At 45.1% G+C, this 12,091-nt stretch overlaps 1 protein-coding gene across 6 annotated transcripts in view; it reads right to left on the reverse strand.

Moving 5' to 3' along the window:
- Window positions 1–10,688, reverse strand: part of LOC114768990 (hephaestin-like protein 1) — a 51,107-nt gene extending 40,419 nt beyond the window's left edge. For 5 of the 6 annotated variants that reach the window (XM_028961621.1, XM_028961620.1, XM_028961619.1 and 2 more), the window contains exons 1-3: window positions 10,459–10,688; window positions 9,294–9,538; window positions 6,678–6,890 (exon numbers count right to left, since the gene is read on the reverse strand). In XM_028961621.1, the coding sequence (XP_028817454.1) occupies window positions 6,678–6,848 (171 nt within the window). In that variant the 5' untranslated portion in view covers window positions 6,849–6,890; window positions 9,294–9,538; window positions 10,459–10,688. Of the gene's footprint in view, window positions 1–4,090; window positions 4,240–6,677; window positions 6,891–9,293; window positions 9,539–10,458 lie in introns of those variants that run through there. The other variant, XM_028961622.1, reaches the window with a different exon arrangement.
- Window positions 10,689–12,091: the final 1,403 nt, after the last annotated feature.

The raw sequence follows: 12,091 nt of genomic DNA on the forward strand, positions 1-12,091 counted from the left end.
TTAACAGTGGGTCATCACACCTGAGTACAATGTCTCTAGCCACACACCAGGCCTGACTAATGCCACACCTCTTATCAATCAAAAAATCACTTAAACAAAATCATGTAGACCAAAAGATCCTCAAAAGCTAAACATCATGCAGAGATCCAAAGAACTTGGATCCGGCGAACCACAGTGACAGCCCCTATACACAAATGGTGAAAATATGGAACAATGGTGAAGCTTCCCAGGGGGAACACGGGCACCCTTGTGCCAGGCAGCTGCCATGAAGAAAAGCGAAGAGGACAGAATAAAAAGATGTTTGTTCATAATTCCAAATGGCTACTGGTGTTTCTTCAGGTGGACTGATCTTCACCTGTACCCTGACTCTCTCCAATGTCTTGATTCTGACGGATGGGGTTGTAAAAATAATCACATTTATTTAAATCATGGTTTTGGTTAAAATTCTATAAATCAGTCACTCCAGGAATCGCAACAATTAATGCTGTTGGCGGCTAACACAAAGCAGCGCTGACCCACAATACCTTACAGCAACACCCACAACCTGGAACACACGCAAAAACGTACACTGCCCAACACTGCCCATGACCATATGTAGCATTTTCTCCCCCCCAGGAGGAACACAAACAGCACAATATAACTAGGCGACCGGGGTCGACTACCCGGAATGCCAGAATAGACATGTGGGTTATTCTGCCACGTGACGGGCTAACTACATGGTGTCACATTCAGTCACATAGTCCTTGAGGTAAGCCGGTCTACAGCGGACACGGACAGGGCGTGGTGAAACTGCGCTCCCCCGGCCTCCAGCCTCCACTGGACGGTTCCCTGTATCACCGGGTAGGTCCTCCACTAGGTCCAAGTCACTAGCCATGGAGTAAGGGTCTAGGGGGGTGGGCGGTGACATCTTCTTGAGCCGGCTCAAATGCCACTTCATACCATCAGCCAGGCGGAAAGTGGCCAAGCCCAGCCACCCCGTAATCTGCACTGGCCAAAAGGAAAGGAGCTTGTTGTCCCGGTGAGGCCGACGAACCCTGACCCTGCCAGACAGGAAGGTGTCATCTTCCATCAGCGATCAAAAGACTGCTTCTTCCGGCGCTGAGAAGCCGAAACCCTGCAGCGCTGGGCCGCTGCAGTAAGCAGAGGAGGCTGCGGCCGCAGCCGGTCTAATGGAAGCTGCAGCTCCCTACCCAGCATGAGGAGAGCTGGGGAGACGCCAGTGGTGGAATGAAGAGATGATCTGTAATGAAGCAGGGTGCGCTGCAGGGCTGAGCAAAAGGCCAAGCCATCGGCCAGGTGAGCCAGAACACCGTTCTTCATGGTCTGGTTAAATCTTTCCACGCCACCGACAGCCTCTGGGTGGTAGAAAGCAGTGTGTGTGTGTCGAATCCATCTGTCCCCGAGGAATGTCTGAAAGTTCATGGAGGTGAAGTGAGGCCCACTGTCTGTTGTAATGGTGTTGGGAAGGCCCCACCTTGAGAACAGACAGTCGAGGAACTCCATGGCCGCCTGAGACGTGACCGAGCCTGTAGAGGAGATCTTGGGCCATATTGAGTACAGGTCATAGGCAACCACTATAAAGCGCTGATGATATGGGACCCCCTGGAATGGCCCACAGATATCCATCTGAACGTGCTGCCATGGCCCGTCCAGCCACTGCACAGGTGTGGGAGGAACCGTCTTTCCACTGACTAGGCAGGCTGAGAAGTCCTTCACCACAAATTCATTATCCCTGTCGATCCCAGGCCACCATTACCCTGTCACGGCAGTGCTGCTTGATTTTTTACGATGCCTAGGTGTCCCTCATGAGCCATGGCCAGGATACGAGGTTGTAGGCTGCCAGGAATGACTACCCACAGTCCTCTCGCCACACAGACCTCATTCCAGCAGGAGAGACAACAACAACAACATTTATTTCTTATATAGCCCAAAATCACATACAGTATGTCTCAATGGGCTTTGACAGGCCCTACAGTTGACACCCCCCACACTTGACCCTTCTGCACACAAGGAAAAACTCCACACAAAAAAAAACTCTAGGAGAGAGAAAAAAAGAAAAGAAGAAACCTTGGGAAGGAGTGATACAGAGAGGGACCCCCTTCCAGGGTAGAGTGAGCCTGCAAATGGTGTCAGTGCAGGGTTGGATATGATATAATGATAAGTCCTACGGTTGTAGGGTTGGAGAAGTCCAGGATGTAGTCAGTGTCATGGTCTAGATTACGTGTCCATAATTATGTTACTGGTCCACTTGAAGATCCCTGAAGCTGTAGTTGTAATGGTGGTGGTGGCTGTGGTGACCCTTTGGTTTGTTTCATGTTATGTCCTTGTAAAGCAGTTGTCAGGAACCAGGATTTATTTGCTGGTCTGATCACTGGGATCTGCCAGTAGTCTGGGCGCTTGATTCCGTGTCTCGGAGAAAAACAAACAGAAGCAGCAGCAGACGGTTGCACTGTACGACCGATACTGAAATATGTGGTTATAGTGGTATATTGGTGCTACAGTGGCCCGGTACCCTAACTAGGACAGCCTAACTAGGGTGAATTTAACTTTGTCTGTGTCTAACAGGGGGACTCTGTGATAAACTGGACTATATAATTGACACTGCGTCAAAATCAAGTGAAATGAGGGTCTAGGACTTTAGCAAAAAGCCAGAGAAAACAGATAGGTTTTGAGATTGGATTTAAACACTGAGACTGTGTCTGAATCCCGGACACTGACAGGCAAGCTGTTCCACAACTGCGGAGCTCTATAGGAGAAGGATCTGCTCCCAGCTGTGACCTTCTGCACCTTTGGTACCAGTAGTGACCCCGCACCCATTGATCGAAGGGGGCATGGCAGTTCGTAAAGAACCAAAAGTTCACTCAGGTACTGTGGGGCGAGACCATTTAGAGCCATTAGAGTGCCATTTCACCAGATTAAAGCTCATCTTTAATCTGGTGAAATGGCACCAGAAAGCTGTGACAGCACTGAGTCTTGCACTGAAGCCAGTTGGAGGTCCTGTAGGCCCATGAAGCATGTCTATAAGCTCTGGCTCCAGTGTAACCGTGGCTGGGCCTGGAGGAGTGTCTGGAGTGGCCCTGGAAAGGAGGTCTGCCACAACATTGTCCCGGCCGGGGGTAAACAACGGAGTGAAATTATATTGGAGGAGCCTCTCCGACCAGCGGTGGAGCCGGAGCAGTCTGTGCCCTGAGCCTGAAGATGCGAGTAGGGTCATTAGGGCCTGATGGTCTGTGCAGAGAGTGAAGTGAAGATATATGCCACCACTCACATGCCCAGACACAGGCCAGTGCCTCCCGCTCCCCAACTGAATACTTCTGCTCAGCCAGCGTCAGACACCGGGAGGCAAAAGCAATGGGCCGCTCAGAACCATGTTGGCACTGAGAAAGGACGGCACCTAGCGCTACACCAGAAGCATCAGAGGTCAGAAAAGTGAGCAAGCACCGGTGGGGAGGTAAGCTGGGCCTTTAGCTGAGGGATGGCTGAGGAGCAGGCTGAGGACCAGGCCCATGGGTCTGTAGTGGCAGAGTATTGAGGGAGAAAACGCAAGTAGTATGCAGTCATTCCCAGAAAGGATGCGAGCTGGGCTGGGCTGGAGGGCTCAGGGAGACGAAGAACAGCCTCCACGTTAGAATTTAAAGGTGTGGTACCCTCTCCAGACAGCCGAAAGCCCACAAAATCGACCGCTGGCACAGTGCAGACACATTTGTCCCCATTAAACGTAAGATTGTGACCTGCCAGGATCTTGAGCATGTGATCCAGGTGCTCATCATGTGATGCGAGGGTTGGACCATGCACCACAATGTCATCCAGATAAATCACTACCCCCGAAACTGCAGCAAAGACGGTGGACATGATTTTCTGGAAGCAGATAGGGGCAGAGCTAAGTTAGAAAGCCATCCTAGTATAGCGGAAGACGCCCATGTGTGTGACAAAAGCGGTCAGGTTGCGGCTCTCGGGATGCAGCGGAACTTGGAGATAGCCCCGTCGGAGGTCTAGTTTGGAGAAGACAGTAGAGCCATGTAATTTTGCGGCCAGTTCCTCCACAGTAGGCAGCGGGTACTTGTCAGGGACAACAGCTGTGTTGACTGACCTTAGATCCACGCACGGCCGGAGAGTCCCGGACTTCTTCCGTGCCAGCACCAGGTTGAAGACCCAGGGTAAAGCCTCGATCCGCTCAATTATGCCCAGCTTGAGCAGGTTGTTGAGTTCCGCAGTGACTGCATCGCGAAGAGCCAGAGGAAGGCGCCACACATCTGGTTGCACGTCTGGTTTGAGCAGGGGCTGGTGGTTAAATGCGGTGATACAGCCCAGGCCAGTGAACAGAGAAGGCCAGCGCTGCTGCCAGGGTGAGCCCACCGTGAGAATAGTGCCACCATCCACATCAATCAGTGAAAAGCCCAGACTGCTGAACAAGTCCAAACCCATTAGGTTGATCCAGGGGGGGACTGTCCCTGTAACTACTGATCGCTCTGGATAAGGGCGTCTGATAAATGCCATAAATGTAAATGGACACATTGACACTAGAATAAAGCCTACTCTGGACTATCCAGTACCTCCAAACATGGACAGATGCTCTATACTACAATTTTGACTTTTCGACCACTTCACCTGTTGGACTTTTTCTTTTCTTGGACATACCGACAGGAAGTTGAGCGGCTGGTACTCTGGTGCAGTCAACACAACGTGGAGCTGAACACGCTCAAGACTGTGGAGATGACAGTGGACTTCAGGAGACATCCCTCAACATTTCTCCCCCTCACCATATCAGACAACCCGGTGTCTATTGTGGAGACCTTCAAGTTCCTGGGCACCACCATTTCCCAGGACCTGAAGTGGGAGACCAACATCTCCTCCATCCTCAAAAAGACCCAGCAGAGGATGTACTTCCTGAGGCAACTGGGGAAGTACAGTCTTTCACAGGAGCTGCTGATCCAGTTCTACACTGCGGTCATTGAGTCTGTCCTGCGCTCCTCCATCACTGTCTGGTATGGAGCAGCCACTAAACAGGACAGGATCAGACTGCAGCGGACTGTACGGTCAGCAGAAAGGATCACCGGTGCCCCCCTGCCCTCCATTCAGGAATCCAGGAAAAGGGCAGGGAAAATCATCTCAGACCCCTCACACCCTGGTCACAGGCTCTTTGACCTGCTGCCCTCTGGCAGACGTTATAGAAGCCTGCAGACCAGGACCAGCTTCTTCCCCCTCGCCATCTCCCTCCTAAACAGCTGATACTGTAAATCACCTCCATCATTGCACACTGCACTTTATGTACTCTGTATATAAGATTTAGTTTGTTTTTTGCCTATTTATTCATAAAAAGTAGATATAGTTATTTATAAATCACAAACAATCCACAATTTGTACAATAACACCACACCCTTGCACATTGTTGTTGTTTTTTTTCCTTCATTGTACTTGAGAGACACCATCTACTGGAATCAAATTCCTTGTATGTGCTGCACTTACTTAATATAAATATGATTCTGATACTGATCATCACCAATCCTGCACTGACAACTGTAGGGCCTGACAACTGTACGGCCTGTCAAAGCCCATTGAGACATACTGTATGTGATTTTGTACTGTATATGATTACATAAATGTAAATTGATGTTGTTGTTGTTGTACTATGACAAATGTTTCATCCAGACTATCTATCCTAGATAGACACCGGGGCCATTGTTGCACTGAACATGAACAAAGGTATCTACCATAACCACTCAGTCCCAGCCACCAGAGTCTAATCTGTCTCTCACTGAGCTACTCTAGATCCTGGATCCTGGCATTGAACTGCTGATGAGATGATTAGATAGCATCATGAAATGTACCAGAGGGTCACCACAGCCACCAAAACCATCTTCAAATGGCTCAGCTTCATCATAATACTGGTTGAAGCCTACTCCAGGGAACTTAAAGGCATATGTTCTGTGAAATTTCTGTGCAAATGTAAAAAAAAATAAAAATCACAAAAAGTCCAAAGATATACCCAAAAATTGTTGAACTAAAGTATGACAACCCTTAAAAGCTTAACTTAACAGAATTTCTTCTTCCAACCCAAGTCAAACTGGCCCCCATCAAGTTCCAATATAAATCATCAGCTGTAATTTACCTGCCTTTGCTGGTGCTGCGGAGGTAAAGTAAAGTAAAGTAAAGTAAAGGAGGTGCTGGAATACCACATGCATGTAGTACCATATGATGGTTCACTACATAAAGCCAGCAAAGACACTAAAGACCGCTCTAGTAGTTGTAGTTGTAAACATAGAAAAACCTTTCTGAAGCAGTCTTATGGGAACTATGTACTGTTTTACATTCATGTATAACATGATTTCCATGACTTTTAATCAGATTTTCATGACTTTTCAACGACTTTAAATGTTTATTTCATATTCCAAAACCTTTCAATGCCTGGAAAATTCTAGTTTCAAATTCCATTACTTTTTTGTATTATTTTAATACAAACACACACTTGTGTGCAAAAAGGGTAACAGTAAAGCATTTCATTAAATGCTTTACTGCATTTAATTAAAGCATTAAAGCATTTCACTGCATATCATACCATGTATGGCTGTGTATGTGACAAATAAAATTTGAACTGTAGGAGCCTGTCAACACCCATTGAGACAAAGTGTGTGTAATTTTGGGCTAAATATGTCACCACAGTTGTTGTTATTGGTTACCTCTCTTGCAGGTGAGTAGAGCACCAATAAGGCCAGAAGAAATGTCCTTGGGGGCATCAACATGCGAGTGGTAGGCCCAGGTGAGGCACTGGGGATCTCCATCTGCTGGAGCAAATTCTGGTTTGACAATCCAGGTGTAGCTGTGGCTTTGGCCAGGAGGAACTGCATCATCAGCTTTCAGTGCATCAGTTGTATTATCAGGATACCAGGCACCTGCACAAAACCAGCAGTGATCAATACATTTACTCTTTTACGTTTAGAGTTACATTAAGAGTACATTTACAATACTTTTTAGTTTTACTTGAGTACATTTGTGAACCACACTGAACAAAAATATAAACATAACACTACAGCAGATCACATGTAACCACACCACCCCAGGACCTTCAGATATAGCATGTTCATCTCCATGGTCATCTGAGACCAGCCACTCGAACAGCTGCATAACCAAAGAATTTCTGCATAAACTGTCAGGAACCATCTCAGGGAAGCTCATCTGCATGCTTGTCATCCTCATCTGGGTCTGGACCTGACTGGACTGGACATCAACTTGAGTGGGCAAATGCTCACATTAGATGGTGTCTGGCATTTTGGAAAGGCGTTCTGTTCACGAATGAGTTCCGGTTTTCACTGTTCAGGGCAGATGGCAGAGAGCATGTGTGGCATTGTGTGGGTTAGCGACATTTACATTTACATTTACAGCATTTATCAGACGCCCTTATCAAGAGCGACTTACAATCAGTGGTTACAGGGACAGTCCCCCTGGAGACACTCAGGGTTAAGTGTCTTGCTCTGGGACACAATGGTAGTAAGTGGGGTTTGAACCTGGGTCTTCTGGTTCATAGGCGAGTGTTTTAACCACTAGGCTACTACCACTACTACCACCAGCGACATTGTAGATTGATTGGCCATTGGTGGAGGTAGGGTTATGTATGGGCAGGTGTATATTATGGATGATGAACACAGGTGCATTTTATTGATTTGATTTTTAATGTAAATGCACAGAGATATCATGACAAGATTCTGAGGCCCATTGAGGTGCCATTCATCTATGACCATCATGTTGCCGCATGATAATGCACGGCCCCATATTGCAAGGATCTGTACACAATTCCTAGAAGCTGAGAACATCCCCTCCAACCTCCTTTTATTGCCCTTTTATTGTGGGCAGTCTAAGGCACACTTGTGCAATATTCATGCTGTCTAATCAGCACCTTTATATGCCACAACTGTGAGATGGGATGGATTATCTTGGCTAAGGAGAAGTGCTCACTAACACAGATTTCGACAGATATGTGAACAATATTTGAGAGTATAGAAAATAAAGAGTTCAGCTCAAAAATGGGAGCAAAAACCAAAAAAAAGTGTTTCAGTGAAACTCTGGTATATCTCACACATGTCTACACTCACATGTGTTGGGTTAACGTAATTCAATAATAACACCTATTTCCACACATTTGAATTCTGCTATTTGAAACTAAGGCAGGCAAATATGACCCTTCTATTTATCTATATGTGTTTTCTTTATTTTCATGACCATTTACGTTGGTAGATTCTCACTGAAGGCATCAAAACTATGAATGAACACATGTGGAGTTATGTACTTAACAAAAAGTGGAGACCTGACCTCCACAGTCACCGGACCTGAACCCAATCCAGATGGTTTGGGGTGAGCTGGACCAATAAGTGCTAAACACCTCTGGGAACTCCTTCAAGACTGTTGGAGAAGCATTTCAGGTGACGACCTCTTGAAGCTCATGGAGAGAATGCCAAGAGTGTGCAAAGCAGTAATCAGAGCAAAGAAACTAGAATATAAAACATGTTTCCACTTATTTCACCTTTTTTTGTTAAGTACAGAACTCCACATGTGTTCATTCATAGTTTTGATGCCTTCAGTGAGAATCATAAATGGTCATGAACATAAAGAAAACACATTGTTTTGGACACAGAAGGTGTCCAAACTTTTGGCCTGTACTGTAGGTGTCATAATTGAATTAAGTTAACCCAACAAATAATTGTGTATCTTTCACCATTCAGACGTAGCCATGCAGTCACATGACCATTAGAATTACTGTTTAGCTCAGATTAATGACAAGTAATTATACTTTAATATGTTGTAATAATTAAAAATAAATGAGATATTATGATCCAACAGTTACTCCATTCTTGATTAGTATTATCACTACATACTTTTGTACTATTACTTGAGTAATTTTTTGTATGAGTTTTATTATTTTGGAGTAATGCTACTAACATTTTTAACTAAGAGTTTTCTAAACACACCTAAATCCATGATGTAAAGAGCACTTAATCCCAAACTAGGTGTACATGTTCCTGGTGCACTGGCCAGGCACTGCAGATGATAACCACTGAACTTATTCTATATCTTCTGTCTATACAACTGGGTGGTAGAAACCTAGTGGGTAATCTTATCTTACATTAGGGCAGTTTGAATCCCTTCAGTAAGGTTAATATTTAAATGCCTGCACCAGTAAGACATATTTGTCTGCATACCCTGCATATCATTGTTTTTAAATATATATCAGTTATTTGTTATAAATATATACCAGTCCGATTGATGGTGCATATGAGCCATATGCACCATTTCTGCTTTACCTTCTGAGTGCTTCTCGTAGAAAACTCCATGTGGGTGTATGGAATAGTTCCTGCTGGCAAAGTTCATTAGGTTCACCTGAATGACATCATTAACCTCTGCCCGTATAACTGGACCAAGGAAACCCAGCCAGGAGGGTTTGGGGATCTCAGATGAGTAACTGGAATCTGTGTACTGCCTGAACACAGCCTTTTTATATATGCTGCCGACGCGGTCAGGTCCATGTTCCAGAAACACTGATGAATCTCTAATAAACAGACACACACACACACACACACACAGAGAGAGAGAGAGAGAGAGAAAAAAATCCACAAGCAGTCATTGTCAATGGGAAGCAATCTAAACATGACTTTGAGCTGTGCACATGGCCTGAATAGCCATACGGGCAACCAGGATTCCTTTTCGATAAAGCATTTGCCAGCCATGGACCAAACACTTGAATGAGGCTTTTTTTAACTGGAGTAAATGAAAAAGCCTGTGTAATAACACTGTGTAATATTACTGTGTAATAACAATAGACCTACACAATGTGTAATACTTCCTAAAAATCTAGAATTACACCTATAAAACTACAGTTTTATCCACAATGGGCCGGTATAGACCACTTACTGGGAGAAATAAATGAAATTAAATCGGGACAGCTCAGAGTGTGTCTAGACCCCCATTAGCCATCCAGAGAGCCCACCACCCAACATCACACCATGATGGGAAGATCCACTTTTCTTCTCTATTCAGAAATACCCCCATTGTGAATGACTACAAACAGAAAGTGAAAGTGAGAATAGCCCAACACCATCCTGTGAGCCATGTTGGACAGATCAAGGACAAACAGGATAGAACTGAAGTCCATTTGAGTTAGTCCATACTAGGCATGATCACTTACGGTGCCTTCCCTTATTACTGGCTCTAAATAAAAGTTTTCCTAAAAACATGGTACAAATAAGCTAATAACCACAATAACATTATAATTATGCTAGATTTTATTAGGCAAATAAGATTCATGTGAAACGAAACAGAACGGTTAAAACGAATACGTAATGAAAAACAAATTATCGAGCAATGCAATTAATGTAAACGCGATTTGATTAAAGAAACTGTAATGTGACTTTGTCATTTATCTAGGCCTCAGCCCTCATGTATAATAAATCTATGTTTCATGTCCCTTACTCGTTTAGCTTCATGTGTCCCGGTGCATAGTCCCACTCCTCCTCTCGGATGCCTAGAAAGTAAACTCTCGTGGCGCCGTCGCCGTAACCGACAGCGAGGAACATTAAGGACAGAAACGCGACACCCCGGGAACACATTACTGCACTGAAGAAAAAGTGAAACTATGAATGAAACTAATCATCAGGACCGAATTCTTCCCATTCCGCACACGCGCCTGTCACCGCGTCCCACATGACTGTCACGCGCATGCGCACAGCGGGATTCAAACCGCACTTTTTAACAAGAGCACTGTCACTGTCACCGCCACTGCCACCGCGACCCACATGACAGGCACGCGCATCCGCACAGCTGGATTCAAAACTTTTAACGCCACTGCCACTGGTGTATTATGAGGGCGGAATGAGGGTAACCAATGAGGAGGGGAGAATATAGGGGTAAATTTTCTCACGAATGCAGTTATTGGAATTGGCCCATATGGTCACATTGTCAGTAAGAACTGTGAAAGGATGTAAGCCTTCCACGTCTTTTTAAAGCAATTTTAAAATGCTTGAATGGTTGGATTGATCATCTTGGATTAAGCAGCAGTAGTAGAAAGAAATAGAAAGGCTATCCAGGGTTATGATGTAGTCAGCCAGCTTATGTCTGGATGCTTGAGGCCCAAGTACGAGAGCTTATGTCTTGTCAGGGTTTAACAGGAGAAAGTTGTTGAGCATCCACTGTCTAATGTCCTTCAGACAATTCTCTATTTTGTTCAGCTGCTGCCTCTGATCTGGCATTGCTGATCAATACTACTGTGTGTCTTTAAATTGAATTGATTGCAGAGAAAGTTAATACCATATTGTGTTTATGAATAACTTGATTTTAAAGGTAATATGTATCAGGAAAATAGAAAGGGACCTAAGTAGAACCTTGTGGAACACCAAACTCCAATTTCCTATGTGAAGACGACTCCCCATTAATGTCCACAAACAGATACCTATCAGCCAAATGTGACCTGAACTAGGAGAGGGCTATTCCCTTAATCCCCACAACATTCTGGGGGACAACAAAAATGGGGAGGTGATATAAAAAAAGGGGAGGTGGTAGAAAAAAACGGGGAGGTGATATAAAAAAACGGGGAGGTGGTAGAAAAAAACGGGGAGGTGATATAAAAAAAACGGGGAGGTGGTAGAAAAAACGGGGAGGTGATAGAAAAAAAACGGGGAGGTGGTAGAAAAAACGGGTAGGTGATAGAAAAAAGGGGGAAGGTGATAGAAAAAAAGCAGGTGGTAGAAAAAAAACGGGGAGGTGGTAGAAAAAAACGGGGAGGTGATAGAAAAAAAACGGGGAGGTGGTAGAAAAAAACGGGGAGGTGATAGAAAAAAAACGGGGAGGTGGTAGAAAAAAACGGGGAGGTGATAGAAAAAAAACGGGGAGGTGGTAGAAAAAAAACGGGGAGGTGGTAGAAAAAAACGGGGAGGTGATAGAAAAAAAGGAGGTGGTAGAAGAAAAAAAACGGGGAGGTGGTAGAAAAAAATGGGGAGGTGGTAGAAAAAAACGGGGAGGTGATAGAAAAAAAAGCAGGTGGTAGAAAAAAAACGGGGAGGTGGTACAAAAAAAACGGTGAGGTGGTATAAAAAAAAGGGGGGAAGGT

This window comes from Denticeps clupeoides, chromosome 19, assembly GCF_900700375.1.
Source record: "Denticeps clupeoides chromosome 19, fDenClu1.1, whole genome shotgun sequence".
In the NCBI taxonomy this organism is placed as follows: domain Eukaryota; kingdom Metazoa; phylum Chordata; class Actinopteri; order Clupeiformes; family Denticipitidae; genus Denticeps; species Denticeps clupeoides.